We start from the raw sequence: 24,517 nt of genomic DNA on the forward strand, positions 1-24,517 counted from the left end.
CAAATGGCTCTGAGCACTATGGGACTTAACATCTGAGGTCATCAGTCCCCTAGAACTTAAACCTAACTAAGGATTTCACACACATCCATGCCCGAGGCAGGATTCGATCCTGCGACCGTAGCAGTCGCGCGGTTCCGGACTGAAGCGCCTAGAACCGCTAGGCCACCGCGGCCAGCTAAGTAAAACATTGTTTAATGCAAAAACGATGTGAGTGACAAGGTAGGCTTACCACTTTGACACGTGCTATAAGTCAACTCACGTGTCGCTGACGACGTCCACTGTCAATGCCTGAGAACACTGCACACCACCACAATTTGCAGAACGTGTGCCACTGTTGTCTTGTGTAATCCCAACCTGATTTAACTTCACACAACAGATTTCCTGTTTCCAGTCCAAAACTAGCTCTGCTCATCTGTAAGGAGCTACATTTTAGAATAGGACTGCATCTAAAACACCTTCAGGTCAGACTATACTAACTTGATATGCGCAGTTACGATAAATTCATGCAAAATAAGTTTTTAATTGTTACATTTATGTATATGTTTGGGTTTTATGTTCCTTCTGCAGTGCATAAAAGTCGTTGTTCAAGCATTACGGATAATTATGCGAACAGCGTTGATAAGCATCCATCTCTGAACTGGATCGGGAGTGATAGCAACAGTCCTGTGAAAGAAACACAAAGAAACAATCTTGAGAATTTTTCTGTATTTCTCATGGAAGTAATAGCTCAGTAACTCTACCTGTATTGCTCGTAGTATTTGCGATTGTAAGTTTATGACCTTGTGATACTGCTGTAAGTGGAGCACTAAACAGGTGTGTTACGGTATTTGTAACTAGGTCCAGGCGAAGAAGAGCTGCATTGAGCCAACTCGCTGCCGATTTTGATTTAGGAAGGGCAGTGAAATGTTTGTGGAGTGGAACAAAGAAAAACGGAGGTATTTCTCGATAGTCCGGCAACCTGAAGAACAATATTTTCGGCCACACTCCTCTTGTTGTGAGGGATAAAAACTTTAAATGAAAGTTAAGCGTGTATAAATTTTTTATTCCCCATCTGATCTCTTAAACAGCTTCCACCACGTATTTGTAAATAGACTAACATTAATGTTTTACCTACATTGATAAAATACGCAGGATAACGGATGCAACTACAGGTTTGTTAGATATTACTTATTGCTTCCATACTGGTAAGTTACATTTAGTTTGAACATAAACCATCACATGAAAGGTTTTTCTTCTTTCATTACAAGGGAGTGTCAAAATTTTATTCATGAAAAGTCCCTCGGTATCGACTCCTGCTTGGACCTGCCATGGTCTTTCCTCTTTTGAAAACAGTGACAGTTTCCCATTCTTCTGTGTCAGAGTAAAAATTTTTAATAGCTGTTTGACATGTGTGAGGATCATACACCTTGAAGAGAGGGCATTTGGAGATCTTACCGCCTGCACTGACAATGTTTCAGCAGCGTCTTTAAGTTCACAGTAGTCAGTTGTATGCATCTAAACCGCTGGACGAGTTCGTAATTTCAGCTGATGGAACTGCTGAGGTATGCACTGCTTCTCACAAAGACCATGTAGCTTCTGGTAATGATGTTGCAAAGATTTATTCCGTGATTTGACATTTGGAACAAGTCCAATGTCATGAAACGAAGTACTAAAATCACAAGAGCTCTGAGAACGCATTTTGAAAACAAAATATGTTTAGAACGTTGACATTTTCCACTCTTCATATATTTCTTGTCATGATTTCTCTGGTCTTGAATACCTCTGAAACTGGGAATCACATCCATTTATGTGACTTGTTTCGTAAGTAATCAGTCACTCACATTTGATGGCACCGACGTTTGATACATATTTTAATTTTTAATCTTCCACTGTAACAGAAGAACCTTACGATCATAGACACATAACAAAAGACTGATGTTAATGAAGTTTGTTAATATACGAGTTATTAACCCATGATCTTCAGAAAATTGACGGGGCTGCTTCACATCCATAGACTGATTCAGTTTGTCTCTGTTGTAGCGTGTGTCACGTTTATTTTCCACTGTGTATTTTTTTACTGTATTACTGATGATGCCACAGATGTAGTCTCCCGGTCGGAGGCTCTCTGAGCTGTTTCCAATTTGAACATCGCTATTCATGAAAGCTGAAGGTTTAACAACAAGCTATATTCTGAAGAATTTCGTTACCAAATACTATACAGAGAAACTGTTTTCTTGGTTGTTTACACTTATATTATGCATTCAGATTTTCTATTGCATTTTGCGTCGTATATTCGAGTACTGCTGCTCTAATAGGATACGCAGAGTCTTTGGCGAATTTTATGAAGCACTTTAATATTTCGTCAGCAATATAAATCTCCTGTTGGACGAATGATAATATCGTAGACCTGCAACAGAAAAAGGAAAATTATTCTCTGTTATACAAGCACACAGAAGAGAAGACACATACGTAAACAATTGAGAAATCGAAATGCACCAAAGCGAAGACATAACACATTTTGTTAAAGCCATTTTACAGTATGATATTCACCAACTGTAGTAGCAATGTGTATATTAGAGTCATTGAGTCCAGTTGCAAAGATATACATCTAAATTCGTGACAAAAATTTTATTAAGTCGCATTGCGTTTCGGATACGGTGAGTCCATCATCAGTAGATAATGTTGCTTCGTCTTTAGCCTATGATTCAGTATTTCGTCACTCTACCTTGCTGTCTGTCAGTTACGGGTTTTGTATATTTTTTGTTTGGTAAAGTTAAAATCTTAGAATGAGATTACTCCTAATTAGGCCTTGGCCTGAATCAGTTATAACATGGCAGGTCATGTCATGTCACGCCCGATGTCGAGACGTTAATATCGTTGTAGCAGTATATTATGTAATAATTTTTTTAATATATGAGAGTAATAAAATCTGTTTCTGACGTTGATTACTACAACTGTACACAGCACGAAAAATCTGCAGACAGTATTAGAAAGATTACTGTCATTTATAAATTTTAATTCTGTGCAAGTGTGTGGAGTGTACACATATTAAGCAACTTAGTAAATACATAAATATGGTATATACTGTAATTAGAAAATATGTCTGTCACAGCCAGTAAGAAAACAAGAAACAGAGCTTTAAAATGCTGCATTAGTAGCACATATGTATTATCGTACAAACACAAACTCCCAAAAGCACTTCCAGTTTTGTGTAACAACTGCTTTAAGGTGCTATCTGTTATGTCAACTGACAAACAAGTTTTCAGGCTTCCGAGCACTCATTGTCGTTGATTGTCATTAGATGACTAAACCCGATGCGTTCGCAGGGGAAGGTCGCAGAAACCTTGGCTGAAACATCAGTTTTGCCTTCCAGCGGCAGTTATAACACATTGGAACAAAAGAAAAAAAAAATAGACGCCGCATTAGAAGACGTGGTGACGCCTGTACCGAGTAACGCTTCCTACGGCCTCAATAACAGCCTCACTTTCCTTGACGTGGACGCATGCGCAGATTCGGTTAGGAAGTGTGCCATAAGGACGTTGTGTCCTCTCCCTCAGTAGCGGCTCCTTGATACCCTGGAAACTCGCACTGAACAGAGTTTATGACCGAGCTGGCCACACGCATTCTTTTTCCAGGAGAGATCTAGTGGATTTTCTGGCCACAGGAGTAAGTCAATATACCCCAGACAGTTCACAGAATCACCGGCCGTAGTGGCCGAGCGGTTCTAGGCGCTTCATTCTGGAACCGCGCGACCGCTACGGTCGTAGGCTCGAATCCTGCCTCGGGCATGGATGTGTGTGATGTCCTTAGGTTAGTTAGGTTTAAGTAGTTCTATGTTCAATGGGACTGATGACCTCAGATTTTAATTCCCATAGTGCTCAGAGCCACTTTTTAGTTCACAGAATCACTACTATGTGTGGAAGTACAGTGTCCCGTTAAGAAAATGACAACAAGATTTTGTTGCATGAGTGATAACACTTGAGGACCCACGATGTCTGCTATGTACCGCTCTGCTGTCAGAGTTTCTCCAACTCCCAGCCTTGACTGAACTCACAGCTGATGGATCCTCACACGAAGACTTAGCAGTAAAACCACTATATATGCCTCTTCGAAACACTGGAGGAAAGGGACCTCTTCCCAGTTCGCCGCCATATTCACCGGCGATTATCATCAGGGGTCGTCCAGAACTACGGTTCATCCCTCAACACTGTGCGACGCCATTCGTCAGCACTCCATGCTTTCTAGTCACGGCACCACTCCAAACGCACCCACCTGTGTCGTGTTGGTAACTTTACCCTACGCAGGGGACGGTAATTCCCTAGTCTGCCTGCTGCTGGTCTCTCACCACGGTGCGAGATTAGACGGAATGTTCAGTACCCTCTCTCGGATGACAGGTGCGGATGTGTGCACGATTCGGCGATTCTCCCTTTCCGTGGTCTATTGTAGAGGCCCGGAACCTTGATAACAAGAATGCGTGGCCTCATTTCCCACGCCGTCCAATGAAAGGCAACATCGTAAATCTGGACGCTGCACTATTCGCCCTAGCGGCCAAATGGAGGCATTTCGTATTTTTGTCATGCGCTGATACCGCTGTGTCATTCGAGTACGTGGTATCTATGTGGCTTTCACAGTGATCACTCAACACTTGGTGTTATTCACGCCCCTCGTAAACCCTATGAGGACTGGTAACGACACTGACGCACCGCGGTCCCCGTTCTACCAGTCACAAATTTGGAAGTCTGATCATTTACATACCCACCGATGGTGCGAAGTTACAGTGATATCCGGTCATGTGTTCTGAGTGCTTCACATACTTTCTCAGGAAGTACAAATGATTATAAAAAAAGGAAGAAACTAAAATTGATCGCGAAATAGCGATCGGTAGATTTGAGTGGTTTGGTCGTGAAACTGATTCCTGTTTATGTTCTCCAATAGCATGTGAACAGTGCAGGTCTGTGAAGAAACGGCTTTCAGAATAGAGATCATATTACCAGAACTGTGTCACCGTAACTGACGTAGTAGTAACCAATCTAAAAATGGCTCTGAGCACTATGGGACTTAACTTCTGAGGTCATAAGTCCCCTAGAACTTAGAACTACTTAAACCTAACTAACCTAAGGACATCACACACATCCATGTCCGAGGCAGGATTCGAACCTGCGACCATAGCGGTCGTGCGGTTCCAGACTGTAGCGCCTAGAACCGCTCGGCCACTCTGGCCGGCCAGTAACCAATCTCCCTGTGTCCAATGTTTGCATTGTTATGAGACATTCCAGCATTTCTGCAAACGACAATGGCACGGAGTAAGGAACAGATCTTACTGAAGCTTCAGGTAGGTGAAATAGGTTGCGGTCGATAAAAAACTTCTCTGAGGGCTATCAAAGTTGTATTGACAGTCGAGTAGGGAACAGACTATGAAATAATACCAGCAGCAAAGGTGTTTGCTTTCATTATTCCAGTCATGGACGGTTGCAAAGTTAGCTTTACCTCCTCTCTACTCGAAGTGAGAAGACTTCACAGGAAGAACAACTCTCAAAAGAATAAAGACTGTTGTAACATGAACGTGTGAAAGATATTCGTTCTACAAGACTTTGCTTTTCCATAGTACAGCTGAAAGGAAGTTTTTTGCTGTTCATTCAACAGAACTGACTTGACGTAGCAAGCATTTTAACTGAAAGAACAATAGTAACCACCACCTGGCGGTCCACATTCGGGAATATCATTTAACGTTGTTACTATCACTTTCCTTCAAGATTGTGTATTTAGCAACAAGAGTCCACCAGCGTGTATATGAAAAAGTATTTTAGACAGCCATCCTCTTAGGCTGCGTACCTTTGATATTATTTTACAGTATTAGTTAGTGTTAAAATCCTGTTTTCTTTTTTCAGTCAGCCCCGTACTCAGGCTACAATTTCTCATTTTAATTAAAATTGTTGCTGTCTGACTAAGTGTCCGTGGTGATTTTCTGGGGCAGTATATGGCGCACACTCGCGGTTAATCATCTAGAGAGCAACACTGCGTGTCCCTGCTGCTCACTGATGCCCATTCGCTCCCACATTCTGGCCACCCGCCCGGCAGCTGCTGAGAATATGTGCGATGTCTTTGATGTGAAAGAAGTACGGCTCGGACGTAACTTCAACCCTGCCTTGCTCAGAGTCAACTCAATGTCCAGAATCCAAATCACAAAAACTTTATTTTTAACAAATATAACAATTGTAATAAAGCTGGGGCAAGTAATGCATTTCAATGTCACAGCACTTTCCTTTATTGAGAGTGAGACAGAACTGTATCTCCATCTGTTCTCTTCACGCTCTTGTAAGTCTTGGCAGGTGAGATGAAAAGAGAACGGGGATAATCGAGCGTGTACTGAGAACGGCTCAATCATTTATGTAATTCCATTAAATCCCCAACAGCGTTCATAGAAACACCTACACTGATGAGACGTAATATTAGGACCAGCTGCTTAGCTGCGTATTGGTTCACCTTTGAAGCGCAATGCAGAAGCCATTCAGCGTTCCATGGAATTTTGAAGTTCTTGGTAGGTTTCTGCAGGTATGTGGCGCTAGATAGCAACGCACAGGTTAGGCAACTGCCACAAATTACAAACCTACTGTTTCTGGGAACGAATCTGGGCCCAATGTCCTATGTGTTTCAGATCAGTTGAAACTGATGATCAAGACAGGAGAGTCATGTGAATGCCCTCTAACACCCCTCAGACAACTTTAACACGGTTCTGGACTTGTGACACGGACAGTTATCCTAGTGCCAGATGTCACCGCCGTCGAGGAGTACGTCAAGCAAGGAGGGATGTAGGTGTCCCACAAAAACGTTCACGCAGTTCACAGCTGTGAAGGTGCCTTCAATAACTTCCACAGTCCCATGGAAGCCGAGATAAATGTCCCTCACAGAACAATACTACCCCAACCGGCCTCTATCCATAGCGAAGAGGTCGTCACGACCAATAACCTGGTGACGCAAAACATTTTGATTCATCCGACTAGGCTACACTTCTCCATTGATCCAAGGTCCAGTCACGACGATCCAGTGCCCGCTGCAATCGTGATTGCTTCGGTTAATGAGGGAACGCCTGGGAGTTGCCTGCTGTTGAGGCTCATGTTGAAGGATGCAGACACTTGTGCGTGCACCAGCATTGTGCTCTGTCGTCGCATCTGCCACAAATCGCGCCTAGCCTGCTTCACGAAGTGGGCAAGCCTCGGGCTTCACCATTCTGTGATGAGGCGTGAGGTCCACCACGTTACGGCCCATTCGTGGTTCACCGTCGTTCTACCACATTCTGCATCTTTGTATGTACTCAGCAAACCACCTTAATATACATTTCCTATCCTACTTATTTCCTCTCTCGTTCCACTTGCATAAAGGGTGAGGGAACAACAACTGCCTATAAGCCTCGTTACGGCCCCGAATTTCTCTCATTTTATCTTCGTGGCCCTTAAGCAAAATGTACGTTGGTGACAGTAGACTTGATCTGCAGTAGACGAAAACAGGGTCGTCGTCCCTCCAGGTATTCCCATTTCAGTTCCGTCATAGCTGCGTGCTGATCGAACCTAAGGGTCACAAATCTAGCAGCACGCTCTGAACTGGTACCATGTCTTATTTTAATCCGGCCTGTTGGGCATCCCAAACACTTGAGCAGTAGTCAAGAATGGATCACACTAGCATTCTGTACGCCGTCTGCTTTACAGATGAACGACTTTTCTCAGAATTCTCCAAATGAAATGAAGTCGATTATTCGTCTTCCCTACTACCAGTCTGAGCTGCTGAATCTATTTCAACTCCAACTGCACTGTTACGCCAAGATATTTTATTGATGTGACTGTGTTAAGCAGCACATTACTAATGCCGTATTCGCATTTACAGGATTATCCATGCTATGCATCAGCATTCTCCGTATAGCATTGTTTCTTCTCAATAGCTGGGTTGCTTGAGTATTTTATATATGCATCCTGTTTTTCTTTGACAGCTTTAATTATATCCTCATTCCAAATTGTTAAGCCTTTTCTTACTACAGGTTTTCTCCTGTTTGGGCCTGGGATGTCTTCAAAATTATGAAAGAAAAAGTTCTACATTGAATCACACTGTTGGTTAAGGATTCATTGAGGTGATTTTAGCTTGTGAATGTAAATCCCTCCTGTAACCCTTTGTTTATAATAGGTGGGCCACAAATTGTTATTGATATTACCAAAAGAGTATTCATGATGAGCAATATGCGATGCAAATCTGGTCTTATTTAAGTTTTTGCGTCCTGTACAGAAGCAAGAAGAAGAGCATGTTAATTTGCATTTGCCAGGCTTTCAATTCCACTCTTCACTGGATTAATGTGAAAAAAATTTATTCTGTAGTTTAATGTCTATGTGGAACGGTATTTCATACAGTTCAACAGTTGTCACCATGCATTATATCCCGACTAACTGTCAACTAAGAAGAGTGAGTGTGGCTACAAGTACATAGGGCAAAAGAAAGACTGTATCAGGTGGGATACATAACCAGTTTACGCTTTTATCAGATGGACAAGTCGACAGTGAAAACATCAGAGGCGGGCACATGTTTTCCTTTAATCAATGAGTTTTCGATTTGTTTGGATATAAATATACAGTCAGTTGCTTTTTTGGAGTTTTGATACGACTTATTGTACTATCAACTAGTTTTCGAGCCACTGCAGGTTCATACCGTAATGTACATATTACATCAACATTATGTCGTACACCAAATGTATATAGACGCCGTGGTGATAGTGCTGGCAAACATAACGAAAATTTTGTAATTAGTAACGAACCGGAAAGGTTGTTATTTTATGGGTACTTACAGGGCACTGCATGATGATATCAAGAATAAACACGTTCCCACAATGCACATTATCGATTATACACAATAGTTAACTACGCCTGGTTTGATGCTTATTCACAGAAGGGAAACACTGGATGTAATTACAAAGAATATGAAATCGGTAGATGTCTGTCTTTCCTACTCATGATCTTCGGCGAAAGGGCTCTGCATGAGAGAATACAAGCACAGATAACATATTTAAGTCAGTTTTCCCAGCTGCAGGTATGTTCTTATATTGGCAATGTACATCTAATATGGATTAAAAAGTCACACAAGAGACAAACAAACAAAGTGAAATATTAAGTATGTAATTAAAGAGCAAATGGGTTACACTATGCCATATTTGTTACGTGACTATGAGAATATAATTTATGCAAGAGGATGAATATTTCTTATCACCTCCATTTCTCTTTCCGTATTAGGCAGGAATTGCCTGTTATGGCACCCATTTCTGTCGGGGTATTCCTCGCTCTCTTCTCCCATGGGACTTATAATTTCTTGTCTTTTAGGGAAGTCTCTCACTCTCCATTCTTTGTTGATGTTCGTTAAATTTTCTTCTGTAACCTCGAATTTTATCATTGAGTCTAAAGATTTGCAGTTCTTCTCTAATATCTTAATTTCTTAGCCTGCCGTCTCTTGTTCAAACTTTAACACCTCTAAGGAATTTCATTTCTTGTGCCTCAACCCGGCTTTCTTGCTTCTTGGTAATCATCCAGGTCTCACTTCTATAGAGCAGTGTGGGAACTGCAACAGTTTTGTAAAATTTAATTTGAGTGTCTTTCCTGGTTTTGTTTTTTAGGTACCTGTTAACTGTTCCACATACCCAATTGAATTTATGTAGCTTAATTTCAATATCTCTGCTGTAGCCATGTGTCATTTTACATCCAAGGCAACTGAAATGTTTCACTTGTGGTAAAAAAAATCTTCTGATCTATCAGTATTTTGGTCCCGATTGGTTCTTTCCCCATGAAGGCCATTGTCTTTGTTTATTTTGAAAGTTCCATGGTAAACTTTCCACTTATTTGTTTTAGCAAGTAGATTCCTTTCTGAAGGTCATCTTCCTTATCTTCTATGATCACTGCCTCATCAGCATATAGTAAATTGTTTAAAAGAATGTTTCTGTGTAGGTAGATGCCTTTATGAAATATTGATTTCCATATATGTATTATTTCATTAATGTTGGTGTTGGACAAAGTTTGAAAGATGCAGAACTTTGTTGTACCCCTTAGTTAGTTGGTATCTCCTTAGTTGTTTCACCATTGAGATCTAGGCTGATATTTGTGTCTCGATATAAACTTTTTATCACATTTACAAGATGCTTTGGATATCCGCGATTCATCATTATTTCCCAAAGTTTCTGTCGATTGATATTGACAAAAGATTTTTTTAAAGTCAATAAAAGCAATGTTTTTGACTTATTACACTCTCTTCGTTTTTCTATTATTTGCTGTAGAATAAAAGCCGCATCTATTGAGGAGTGTCCTTTTCTAAAACCCACTTGTTCCTCATGCAGTCAGTACTGCTTCTGCTATGTTTTTACGTCTTGTATTTAAAATCTTAGCATACACCTTGTATGCTGAGTCCAGTAAACTTATTCCTCTGTAAATATTGCATAGGCTATTATCTCTTGAGATGAATACACTAAGCAGATTCAGAAGGATGTAGGTTGCAGTAGGTACTGGGAGATGAAGAAGCTAGCACAGGATAGAGTAGCATGGAGAGCTGCATCAAACCAGTCTCAGGACTGAAGACCACAACAACAACAACAACATTATCTCCTTTTTTAAAAATTGATATCACTGTAGCTGTTGTCCAGTGGTTGGGAATACTCTTCTTCTTCCAACATTGGTTGAAGAGATGTAGCAGTCGTTGGTGTAGCATCATTCCTCCATATTATAATAATTCAGCTTTAATGCCGTCTTTTCCTGTTGCTTTTCTGTTCTTAAGTGATGAAATGCAGTCTGACGAATTAACATCTGCACTAACATCTAATCCTTTCTATTCTAGTTGTTCAATTTCTGTTTCTTGTGCTTTATGATCATACCACAATTCGCTGTACAGATTTATACACTCTTCTTCTTGACGACAATCTATTTGTATTTTATGTCTTTCTGGTGTGTTTCATGCTTTTAAAACCTTATTTGGCATTTGTTGTCTTCCGTGGATATCATGTTCGATATTAGAAATAAACCTATCCCACTGTTCCTGAAGTACTTTCTTTACTACGCGTTTAGCGTTATTTCCTTTCTTCGTATAGTATTGTTTCTTCTCAATAGTGGGGTTGCTTAAGTATTTTATATATGCATCCTGTTTTTCTTTCACAGCTTTCATTATATACTCATTCCAAATTTTTAAGCCTTTTCTTATTCTAGTCCTTTTCTGTTTTGGTCTGGAATGTCTTAAAAATACTGAAAGAAAATGTTCTACATTAATTCACATTGTTGGTTAAGGATTCTGTGAGATGATTTTAGCTTGTGAATGTAAATCTCTCCTATAATCCTTTGTTTATAATATGTGGGGCACAAATTGTTACTGATACTACCAATAAAGTGTTCATGATGAGCAATATGCGATGCAAATCTGGGCTTATTTAAGTTTTTGCATCCAAAGTCCTCTTTATATTCTTTGTAACACGTTGCAAAATTTTTCCTTTTGTCCTGTACAGTAGCAAGAACAGGAGCATGTCACGCTTTCGATGCCACTCTCCATTGTTTTAATGTGAACAACTCTTATTCTGTAGTTTAATGTCTGTGTGGAACGGTATTTGTTGTAATATGTGGTCTGAAAAGATTTGTAAGTTTGTATGACACTTTGTCAAGAAATGTAATGTGGGCAAATTTTGTCGTTTATTTCTTGGCTTCTGATGGTGATGGTAGTTGCTTAAGTTAAGTTTCGATTTTTCATCTAGGGTGTTTATGAGGGAACTGTTATATATTTTTGGCTATAGATTTAAGTATGTTCATTTATTTACATTCATCTGCTTCACTGATGGTGTTGCATAGCGAGCACTTACAAGATGACCTGAACAGATTTTGTGTTGGTCAGGATGGTATGCGTTATTGGTAATTGTAACATCAGCAGTGGTCGATTTTCTATATGTTTGTGAGGTATGCTTGTTCTTGTGACGACAAATACTGAAAATAGTCATATGAATCAAATTAATTCCTTCGTGTCCCTGATATTCATCTATGATACTGATACTTAAGCACATTCCATTCATGTCATCAACTAAATTATTTACTTCCTCTTTTGGACCAGTGAAAAGAGCCGTTGTGTAACTCTCATATCTTTTATACAACATAATTTAGGCGGGATATTGTGGATGAGTTAATAGTTTTTGTTGTAGGTTATGTATAAATAAGCCTGCAAGCAAACACACCAGGTTACTATACATTGCCATACTAGTATCTTGTGTATAATACTTACCACTGAATAAAAACATATGTTACAACATTAATTCAAGCGATATCCTGAGTTCAGAAATTTCTCCATTGGTTAGCTTTTCTGTACCCAATAAAAATCTTTTATATTACTGACAGGTTGTATTTGAAGAATATATTTTTGTAGACGTTTACTATGTCAATGGAGGCAAATACTGCAGTGTCTAGCGTTATTAGATACTTAATGTTGCTGATTAACACAAAAATATTGTTAATTGAAAAGCTGTTTTCGATAGTTTAATATTTCTTCAGTGTATTATTAAGATTTGTGGTATTTTGTGTCGTAGCTTGTTTATAACGTTTACAATTGGACATACAGGATAACCACTTTTGTGAATCCTAGGTTGAGACCTTAGCCTCAAGGACTGTTTATTCATTACAACACGGTACTGGGCTTCATTAATTGTTAGTAAAAAATTTAAAATTTAAGAATTTTTTCAGCAGACCGTTATAATTTTTGGGGTGTGGTCTCTTTTTAGTTCAGTGATAATGTTAGATACAAAAAATTCGATTGGGTTGGAATTCTAGTCACTTCGATACACAATAACTGCTGTGTTACTGTTATCCGCTTTTTTAGAATGGCACCATACCCAGAAATGTTCCTGTTGATGTCTGTATTATCTCTTCAATTTGGATTGATGTTTAAAATTTGTTTCCCTTAAGATTTCCTTTTATGGTTTTATTTGCTTTATGATCTATGGTTAAATTTAGCTATGGCACAGGCTATTTTGTTGATAATTAAAATGTTCACATTATTGAGTAAATTGTATGGTTCTTTAGAATCAGGTGTAGTCTAGTGTGGACTTTATTACTTTAGTCTTTGTTCAATGGCTGTACTTGGGAAAAACCCTAAACACTGTGTTTTTGGGCACCAAAAGTATGCTACTAGTTGTGCTGCTGGCCGCTTCTGTATTGGTAAATCGTTGAAACTTTTACCATATGTCCTTAACATGATGTTCTCTGGGAATTTCTAAACCTTTTTTCGATTTTAACATGTGTTACAGGGATCCAGATGTTAAAATTCACCCACTTTCTCCCACACCACCCACGCTTTTAAGTTTTCTAGTCTAGAGACCAAAGCCTCAGGGAAACCACCCCCAAGGACACAAGTGGAGAGGAGACAATAGTGGCTGAAAAGAAAGATAACAATGGCAGTGTGACACAGAGAGACAATGAAAGCGAAAGAAAGAGACAGTCATAAGGAAGAGCGAGAGAAGGGTATTATCACAATGACAATGGGAGAGAGACAGACAGGAGAATGTCCAATGGGAGAAGTAGTAGACATGGGAAGGGAGATGATGAATACAATGACATCGGTACTAAGGAGGACTGGGAAAAAGGAAATAGAATGTTGTGTATTAAAATAGTGTGAATATTTCACATGCAGAATCATTGGTGAGGTCGTCGAAATGAGGACTGACACAGTTGGTTACCCACTTTTCAGTTAGTCTTTTATAGAGCAGTCCATTTGCATTCTTTGTGCTCAAATAGTGGTATTTTACTGCTGGTATATAATGCTACATTTAAGGGGATACGGAATCACCTATCCCCGCAATGTTAATATATGCCTACTATAGGGAACATTTTCTCACAAACTACTGGAGACAGAGAGGTAAAAATTTTACTGTATGTGCATTCATATGTTACAACAATACTGAAACAACAGTTTATTGTCAAAGTATTTTCTTACAGAGATATTGTACATTTATTTTTAAGTAAATTTTTTCCATCGCTTTTTACTAGACTATCACCCCTAAGTCTTTTGTAAATCAAGTAATTAAAAAATCGTTGTTTCAGTATGTAATAGGGACCTATGTCACTACGTCATAAAAATTTCAGACTTCTAGGTTGACCAGTACCTGAGATAATGTTCCTAGATGAAGTAAAAAGTAAACTTACGGGAAACGGAGAAAGAAGATTAAAACATTCCTGATCCGTAGCTAATACCCCCTTCACAGTCTTCATAATCATCTTCAAGTCTTCTTTTGGCACCCCTCTGCACCTGTCTTGCTTCTTTCACTAATGTCTTGATTATATTATCAGCATGCCTTAGTCTGTGCTGATCTAAAAGAACATAGCACGTACCGTACGGGAACCAACACACATACCCAACTTTTGAAGGACCTGGCATTTAGTTATATTTCCAAGATTGAAGGTTGCCACAGCATCATACACACCAAAATGTAGTGTATTAATTCCGACAAACACTGTTTTTGGGAGACGATGCCATATCACACTATTCAAGCACTCGTTGGGGTTCTGCGTTTTTCCGTGAAGACATTTCATCAGAAGACTTCTGTCAGCCAGATCTCTGAAAATGGGCTTTATTTCTGCCATGATGGCTGATGGTAGACTGTGGTGGTGAATGTATTTATCTCCTGTTGTTAGTCCCCTATTGTATTTACACCAGCTGTTTTCACCTTTGGGGCACAAACCATGTTGTGGATGCTCATCCGTGGATGCGGTGTGGAAATATAAAGCCCATATAGCTCTCCTCATTTCTTCAAGATTGCCTGTATTTTGCCTGATTGCAAGGCCATAGCAGTTCTGAATGTGGTCTATTATGGAATCAGTCAATCTTCCTCTGCCATCCAAGGTTTTCCCATCATCTAGTTTTTTCCCTTTCATAACTGATTTTAACCTTCTCAGCCTGGCACCCATTCTCTTCTGCACATGTCCTATACATTCAAGTTTGCTTATATTTACACTGTTCCCATATGGTTTGCTTTCCAAAACTTCTTTGAATGCTTTAGAGTCACCATCTCCCAGATATTTGACATAGCGAACATTATACCACTGTGAAGAGCGATGAAAAATTTTCTTCACCCCAGCAACCTCCATGCCACCACTACTACCATAATAATTAGCAATACAGTCATCACTGTGTTCATTTTTCAGCCTGCCTGTGCACCTACAGTATTTAGACATTATTGCAACATCAATAACCTTGCCAGTATCAACACTAGTTGCTGTTACAACACCATTGTTGGAGGTGTGGCCCCTTTTCTGCCACGTGCCATCAAACGCCACTGTGAGGTCACGACTGCCGTCATTTTCTTCCACTGCTTCTTCCACAGCAACCTGCATTGACTTCTGTGCTACATCTTCAACTGCAGATCCTAGTACATAATAGTAAGCTTCACACTTTGAAGGTGCACTTGGAAGATTTAGAACACCACATAGCATATCACCAGCTGCTTTGCCCTTACCAATTGCTCGCAATCCATAAACTAACCTAATATTTACACTATAAAGTTCAGTTTTCTTGTATCCATTATTTACAGTTACTGAAACCGAACTTGGAAACTTACAGCTGTATTTACAAACACTGCATATTAAATTAAACTGGGCAGCCAGGCCAACATGGGATTCTACTTTCAGAGAAACGTTTCCATGACATTTTTTGCAGCACAAACTGTTTTCAAGAGCTTCACACAATATATTCGTATCAATGAGTTCAAAAACTTCATTCCCTCTATCAAGTAAATTATATTTCTCTTCCAAATCTCTTAGTTTTTTATGAGAAGCACTGTTTTCATTTGGTGTAAGTTCGTTCGGCAAATCAGTAATAAGTGGATTCACATTTTCCAACAGTGATGATGATGAACTGCTTTGCTTTGCTAATGAATCATTATTTCTTTTCTTTTGCCAGTTCACACGCTTTTTAAATACTTTTGCTTTAGCTCTAGGCATTTTCACTGCGAAAAATGAAGCACTAAATACGAAATAACTCAACAACAACTACTTTCTTATATCACACTGTTTACAAAACAGTCCCGCCACAAAGTCAAAGAGTAACTTGAGGAAACCAGAGAGAAACATTTTCGGGCAACTAGTGTATAAATAGTCGCTGGAAACCGGGATATTTGAATTCATGTCACTTTAAAGGTACTGCCAAAAAGTTCATGGTCAGCCACGAGAGACGTGTATAACTAAAGCGCAATACCCGATCTCACAAATATATAAAAATAAAATAGTTATAATTGTAGTAGAGCTATGTATGATACGTCATTTTAAAGAGGAAACATGGCAGAATATAATACGCCAATAAAAAAAAATTCGATTTTTTAACCCAAAATCCGATTCCGTATCCCCTTAACAATAAGTGGCAGGGTTTACTGAGTGATCATAGTAATGTTGCCGACCAAAGTTTCTTTTCTTTTTGACTTGTAAACAGAAGAAAATTCTGTCCTATTCTTCTCATCCTTTTCATCCTTTTCATACACTCCTTTATTTCCTTTTGAATCAGCAGAACTAAATATGCTACATTGTTTCTTACCCAATTACTTGTTTCCACTTCGTCAATTTCGTCTGTGTCACATAAATTCCTCATAAGCGCTATTACACTGTCAATATTCTACATCCTGTTATCGTATCTCGAGGTGGATCTTCAATTATTATTATTAGTATTATTATTATTGGCCCTTGATGTAAATTTAATATTTATCTGAAATGGGCTGTGTGCGTTTGTAGCAACCAATGTTTTATTTATTATCATTATAAAACTTAATGAAACTTTTATCAAATTTCGAACACCTATCTTTTTAGTGTAAAGAACCTGTGCAAGATGTTGGATTACCTATGATAGTCTGTAATTTTCGTAGGAAGAAGAAATACAGATAACCTTTTCTGTGTATAAAATATTTCTTTAATTAGGCATTTTTTATGACCATTATCAATACGTACTTGAACATGTGGAGGTTGCGATAACATATAGATAACTGCATCCGCTATGTCTTCAGGTTCCATCATAGGCGTATGCATATTTTCCAGTGCTACAAGCGAATACTTTTTTAAGTTATTATATATAGCTGTTTTCACAATTCCTGGCGATATTTCCTAAAACAAAAATCAAAGGTTAACAAACAGAAGACAATACTTAGTTTTAAAAACTGTTTTATTTGCCCTTGAAATTTATTATTTATCTACGGATCATTTATATATTTCTCAAACTTATTATCCTAGTTGAAGTATATTAAACGTACGACGGTTATTGGGCTAGTAAGAAACAAACGGTCACAAAGTGGAAACCGCAGTGAAAATCAAAAATGTTTGTTTTGGAACAGTTAGTTACAACTTCCACCTCCTTCTCTACATAGTCGCCGCTCCGACTTAGACGTCCATTCTAGCATTGTACCAACTTTAGAATACACTCATCAAGAAGGCAGCTTACTGTGTTTTCCGACAATTTTCTACTCTGGTCTGCAGCTCGTTGTCTCTGTCAAAATGTTGTCTTCATAGCCGGCAGTTCATCTGAGCAGGGAGGAAAATCTTTGGGAGCAAATTGCGGGCTGTATGGTGGGTGATGAAACACTTCCCATGGAAAACGCTGCAGGTGCGTCCTCACTGTCCTTGAAGTGTGCGGTCGGAAACTTTCATGAAGAAGATAATGCATGACAGTTACGTCACGTGGAGTTGCATGAAAAGAAGCGAAAAACTCCCGGCACGCATCATATTTTGTGGAAGTCACCATTCTCTGGGCATCTTTATGCACTGATTGTGCGCTCAGAACTAAAAAAGAGCAACTTGACACTATCTACTGGCATACTAGAGACACTGCCCTACATATTTGTGCAAAGTCTGATCGGATTTACACTGTGGTTTCCATTTCGCGACCAATAATTCCTTACTTTCCTAATTAGCCCTCATACATTGTGAAATAAAGGTTTTACAACAGGTTTTACCAATAAATTACATGACTTGTTCAGTCTAGAAAACATAAAGAAGAGTTGTTAGGTCAGATTCACTTTTCACCAAGTGTTAAACTCATAAACAGAGAATAATTTCAATTACATAAGGTAATTAGTGTTCCCTAAACGTCGTATTTTAGACGCCATCGAAAGTATGAAATTGACTTTAGTAAACGTCTTTTTTTTTTTATGGCGTCTGTCTTGAGAATTCAGTGGTTCAGTTTGATTAGTATATTGTGTGAATTCATCTTCGACAATCCAAAGAGATGCGTATGTTTGGCTTAAGTTTTGAGCCTGATCTTACTCAGTCTGATTAACAGGCTACTATTTTTCCAATTGTATGTAAGTATTGCGAAACAGATGCTTTCGAGTAAGTGTTTAGTGCATCCACAGAATGGGGTGTGTTCTTAGCTAAAGAAAGAACTTATACATGCATTCCTCGGCCAAATGTCTTGAGAAATCCATAGCTGTTAGTAAGTTATGTTACGTAAGTAAAATTACATAAAGACACGTTTCACTACTTTTCGGCACTCTTTCTGAAACATGGGTAAAATTATTTCTATGTGCGTCTTTAGGTAGCTGACCTGGCAAGAGTGAAACGGAAGTATAGGGCCAGAGCTTTATCCTCGTGGGTAGACACACACACACACGCACACACACGCGCACACACACGCACACACACGCGCACACACACACACACACACACACACACACACACACACGCACAGTATCCCAGGAATACTGCAACCAACTTTGTGGGCGGTGATTGTTGAATGTGTCTGGAAGAACAAATCTAGAATAGGAAACCACGCTCACACATCAGTAGTAGAAGAATGCGGTAGTTTAGAAACTAAGTCAGTATTTTCCAAAATCCTAATGTGGAATACAAGAGGCAGGACAAACTCAAATATCTCCATCCATTAAAAAATTAAAAGTTACTTCTATCCCTTCTTTCGTTGCTCCCCGAAATTGTACTGGATAGGCATTGCAAAATGTGTATGAAATTCTGTTTAACAGGAATGAATCAAATTTGGAGGTCCATCTACTTGGGCACCGTTTCCTCAGAGCCTAACACGTCTGTTAGTTCATCAGTTTCTTTTATTTGTCATCTCTGAAACACTTAATCACTGAAGAACACATATATTCATGGCCCCCCCCCAGGGGTCCACAACTCTTTTGTGGACACGTGCATAGTGAGCACGGGACCCCGAGCTAATGTGGCCTTCCTTCCTTTCCGGGATGCATACCTGCCCTTTCCGCATCCTTCCCCATCCCCCATCTTCGCCCCCCCCCCTATCACCTCTGGCTCTTTCCTTCCCTTTCTCCCCCTCTGGGAGTATGGTTTGTGCCTACGTCTGGAGACGGACGCTCGAAACTGTAACAAATTCTTTGCTTTCACTGCTTGCAAGTCTTCGTCCTTCCTCTGTCCTTCTCTTTTCCTTCCCTCTTCTCTTTGCCCTTTTCTCTGCTGCGGCGTTTGAGACCTCTCTTCTTTCCTTTCCCTTTCCCTTTCTCTTTTTTCCTCCCTGTGCGTGTCTGAAGGTCGATCCACGCATTTCATGCGTAGCCGGTGACGGGGTAACGCGTAATTCCCCGCCCCAGGTAGACAGGTAGACAGGTAGACAGGTAGGACACGTACGTACCCCCTGGTAATGGCCAGGCCCAGGGAGGGGTGATTACCCGAGCTGATACCTTCCGAAAAATGCCGATTGGTCCCTCCGTCCGTTTGTCGGGAGGTGTGACCTGAGGTGTGAACAATCACCTAAGGCGGGAGTGCCCTCAGAGGGCCCCCACAAGGAAGGAGTGCGCCATCGGAGACGCCGGTAATCATGGGGGATACTTTCGCAATGGTTTCCTCAGCTTCTGCTATGTCAGCTCACAAGCGTCAATGAGTCACAGCCACAGACAGTCCTTCCATCGCTGCCACAGTTCCATGTTGTTTCTTGGTCTGACGAAGGTCACGATTTCTTCATGGTAAACCATTTCATTATTCAGAAACGTGTCGACGCAATTGCAGGTCCTGTAAAGTCTTGTTCCAGATTACGAACTGGCACCTTGTTGTTAGAAACAGTCAGTGCCCTCCAGGCACAAAAATTGCTGCGTACTTCACTGCTACACACCTTCCCTGTCCAGGTGGAACCGCACCGTACTTTAAATTCATCACGTGGGGGTCGATTATACTCGTTCCCTCGACGGATTGTCCGACGAGGAAATTCAACACTACCTGTCTGACCAGGGCGTAACGGCAGTTCATAGTCATGAAAAGGGTTGACATGAACATCATTCCAACCCGTACTGTCTTTTTGACATTTGACAAAGTTCAACTTCCATCGAAAATCAAAGCAGGCTATGAGATAATTTCCGTTCGTCCTTACATCCCAAACCCTACGCGTTGCTATCGGTGTCAGCGGCTCAAAAACACCAGCCAGTCCTGTTCCAATGCGGCCAAATGTGTTACGTGTGGCAAGGATGTCCATGAGAGTGCTTGTCCACATCCATCCCCTTGTTGCATCAACTGTATGGGTGACCACGCTGCTTCCTTTCGAGATTGCCCCATTTTTAAAGACGAAAAGCTCATTCTGGAAATCAGAGTGAAGGAAAAGGTGTCAACCTTTGCTGCTCGAAAATTATTCGCCAGTCGACAGCCCACCATGCCTCAGACAGGAATATACAGCACTGTCCTTGCCTCTCCTCAGCCAACATAGGAGGCAGCCACGCAGACTTGTGACCTCACCTTTAGTGCCACGGTCGTCAGATTAGACAGTGCAAAGATCGCCCATTCAACCTCACCACCTTCGCCTGCCCACTCTATGGCTCACCCTTCATTGGGTTCTGCTAAATCTCGAGCCCAAAAGTCAGACACCAAGACTTCGAAAAAAGAGCATACTCATGAAGATTTTTTACGTACCCCAACTTCACAACCATCGGTTCCTCCTTCACCTAAACATTATGTTTCCAAGAAGGCTAGTAAGAATCACAGTTCATCTCCTTCTCTGCCAAGGCGTGTCTCATCTACAGCACCACATGGCGGTAATCGCCCTCGGCCGTCTTCTGTGTCGCCGAGGCGCACTGCTGGTGGCCGATCAACCGGCAGATCGCTGGTGGCAGGAGCTGCTCCTGTACAACCTATGGATAAGGATCTTATGCCTTCGACTGACTGTCAATCCATGCTGTTGGTAGCAAGCTCTGAGCAGCCGCTGAGTTGACGGCAGCCTTGATCACATTCCTCCATTTTCTGTTCACCCTATGTCCATTATCCACTGTAATATCTGCGGCCTTCGAGCCAATCGGAATGAATTGTCGATCCTCTTACGATCCTACTCGCTGGTCATCTTCTGTCTTCAGGAAACAAAGCTGCGTCCCCATGACTGCTTCGTTCTCCCGCATTTTCAGTCTGTCCGATTTGATCTTCCCTCTGTTGAAGGCACTCCAGCCCATGGAAGACTCACGATTCTTCTCCATGACACTCTCCATTATCATCCAATCCCCATAAACACTTCCTTTCAAACTGTCGCTGTCCGTCTTTCCTTTCTGGATATACCTTTTCTCTTTGTACTGTATACATTCCATCGTCCACACCAATGGCTCGAGCTGATGTCCTTCATCTTCTTGGTCAGCTTCCACCCCCCTATTTGCTGGTTGGGGACTTCAATGCCCACCACACACTTTGGGGATCTCCACATCCTTGTCCACGTGGCTCATTATTGCTAGACGTCTTCCACCAAGCGGATCTAGTTTGCCTCAACACTGGGGTCCCTACATTTTTGTCTGCCTCCACGACAAATTTCTCTCATTTGGACCTTTCGGTCGGTACTGTTCCGCTAGCTCATCGCTTCGAATGGTTCGCCCTTGATGATACACACACGAGTGACCACTTTCCATGTGTCCTTAGACTGCAGCCTCAACTGCCATGTATGCGCCCGCTACGCTGGAAGTTTGCCCAAGCCGATTGGACACTTTTTTCGTCTCTAGCGACATTCGATGACCGTCACTTTCCTAGCGTCGACGATGAGGTAACACATATTACAGACGTTATTCTTACAGCTGCGGAACGTTCAATACCCGCACCTCCCCATTGCCCCAGCGCCTCCCAGTTCCTTGGTGGAACGAGACATGCCGTGACGCAATACGTGAGTTTCGACGTGCTCTTCGCGTTTTCCGCCACCATCCTACTTTGGCCAACTGTATCCGCTATAAGCAGTTCCGTGCGCGATGCCGTCGCGTCATCCGCGATAGCAAGAAGGCAAGCTGGAAATTCTTTACTAGCTCATTTAACAACTTCACTCCCTCCTCGGAAGTTTGGAGTCGAATTCGACGATTCTCAGGCGCGCCTAGTTTCTCCCCGGTCTCTGGGCTCACTGTCGCGCATAATACGTTAGTGGACCCTGTCGCAATTTCTAACTCATTGGGTCAACACTGTGCTGAGATTTCGAGCTCTTCAAATTACCCGCCAGCGTTTCTCCCGAAGAAACGTGCAGCGTAAGTGCAACCTCTTGCTTTCTCCTTTCAAAATCGCGAAAGCTATAATACTGTTTTCTCCATGCGGGAACTCCAACATACACACTCCTCTTCTCGCACTTCCGCCCCAGGACCGGATGGTATCCACATCCAAATGTAGCTGTATTTATCAGCCCATAGTCTGCGTTACCACCTTCGCCTTTATAATCGAATTTGGAAAGACAGTACATTTCCCAGACGATGGCGGGAAGCTATCGACGTTCCTGTTACGAAACCTGGAAAGGACAAACATCTCCCCTCTAGCTATCGCCCCATTTCTCTCACGAGTAGTGTATGTAAGGTTTTGGAGCGTATGGTGAATTGCCTTTTAGCTTGGTGGCTGGAGTCCCACAGTCTTTTAACACCTGCCCAATGCGGTTTCCGAAAGCATCGTTCTGCAGTTGACCATCTTGTTTCTCTCTCCACTTATATCATGAACAATTTTCTCCGAAACACCAAACAGTAGCAATAGTTCTTGATCTGGAGAGAGCATACGATACCTGTTGGAGGATAGGCATGCTCCGCACACTGTTCTCTTGGGGCTTTCGAGGTCGGCTGCCCCTTTTTCTTCGCGAAATTATAGCAGAGCGCACATTTAGAGTGCGGGTGATCACAACTCTCACCCGTACTTTCTCCCAAGAAAACGGGGTACCCCAGGGCTCCGTGCTGAGTGTTGTACTGTTTGCCATTGCCATAAATCCAATTATGGATTGTCTCCGTCCTGATGTCTCGGGCTCCCTCTTTGTGGACGATTTTGCGATCTTCTACAGCTCTCAACGGACCAGCCTTCTTGAACGACGTCTTCAAGGATGTCTCGATCGCCTCCACTCTTGGAGCATCGAAACCGGCTTCCGTTTTTCTCCCCGTAAGACCGTTTGCATTAATTTTTGGCGACGTAAGGAGTTTCTTCCACCCTCCTTACATCTAGGACCTGTCAACCTTCCGTTTTCTAACGTCGCTAAATTCTTGGGTTTTAAGTTTGACAGGAAACATGGGAGGACCAGCACAGTTTTCTATCTTTCGGTTCTCTGTCTGCGATCCCTCAACACCCTCCGTGTCCTGAATGGTACCTCCTGGGGAGCGGACCGAGTGGTCATTCTCCGCCTCTATCGCGCCTTAGTGCGCTCGAAATTGGACTATGGAAGCATAGTCTACTCCTCTGCTCGGCCGTCTATTCTTCGGCGTCTCGACTCTATCCACCACCGTGGATTACGTTTAGTGTCTGGAGCTTTTTACACCAGCCCTGTGGAAAGCCTTTATGCTGAGACTGCTGAACCTCCGCTGTACAGCGTCCCCAGTGCCATATTACGAAAAGACAATATTTATAAAGAAGACAGTCATAATTTGTAAGATTTTTTTTCATGTAGCCGTAAAATAATAATTTCTCTGTCCAAGTTTCAAATGCAAAGAAATAATTTATGACAAAATGATCTAAAGAGGTGGCAAGATACACTCTTTTGTTAATTTTTTAGTCGTCTTCATTTACTTCTTTTGTCTTGAATGTGTCTAGAGGGACATCTTTCGAGTGCTGGCAAATGTAAGCATATTTGTATGAGTTAAGCATATAATACACCGATTTAATATTATTGTGCACTTTTAATTTGTAAGAGGTGATCCCGATTTCATGTCCGCCTTCCTTGAATTAACCTGCATTCAAGTAATTTACAGCTCAACAATCGCAGCGGCCGATGCACCCATCGACGCCATTACGTGGCGATATTAACTTATGAAAAATTAGCGGAAGCGGAAAACTCGCCCGCTATTAGCTTAATATTAATTTTTCTCCACAGCCGCACGAAGTTGCAGAAATACTTAGCTTGAAGATTCTTATTTTCAGTACCATAGCCGAGAGCCAGAGCCAGGACTCCGACTACAATACAATGGTTAATGGAGGTAAGAAAAATACTCTCGCGCGTGTGTGGGCCGCAATTTTAATTAATAACTAAAGATTTTTTGCTTTAAAGTGAACTGACTAGCCGAGGAAATTAATATGGAAAGTTTATTACAATGTTCAACTTAAATATCATTTTTATTAAGGCCCACCACGTAAGTCGGCAACAATCAAAC

General features: G+C 41.2%; 1 protein-coding gene across 1 annotated transcript in view; it reads right to left on the reverse strand.

The window, feature by feature from the left end:
- The window catches only part of LOC126235593 (dehydrogenase/reductase SDR family member 11-like), a 102,817-nt gene that overhangs the window by 22,784 nt on the left and 55,516 nt on the right, over nt 1-24,517 (reverse strand). The window contains exon 6 of the mRNA XM_049944307.1: nt 16,950-17,102. Within this exon, the coding sequence (XP_049800264.1) occupies nt 16,950-17,102 (153 nt within the window). The remainder of the gene's footprint in view (nt 1-16,949; nt 17,103-24,517) is intronic.

This window comes from Schistocerca nitens, chromosome 2 (genome assembly GCF_023898315.1).
Source record: "Schistocerca nitens isolate TAMUIC-IGC-003100 chromosome 2, iqSchNite1.1, whole genome shotgun sequence".
In the NCBI taxonomy this organism is placed as follows: Eukaryota; Metazoa; Arthropoda; class Insecta; order Orthoptera; family Acrididae; genus Schistocerca; species Schistocerca nitens.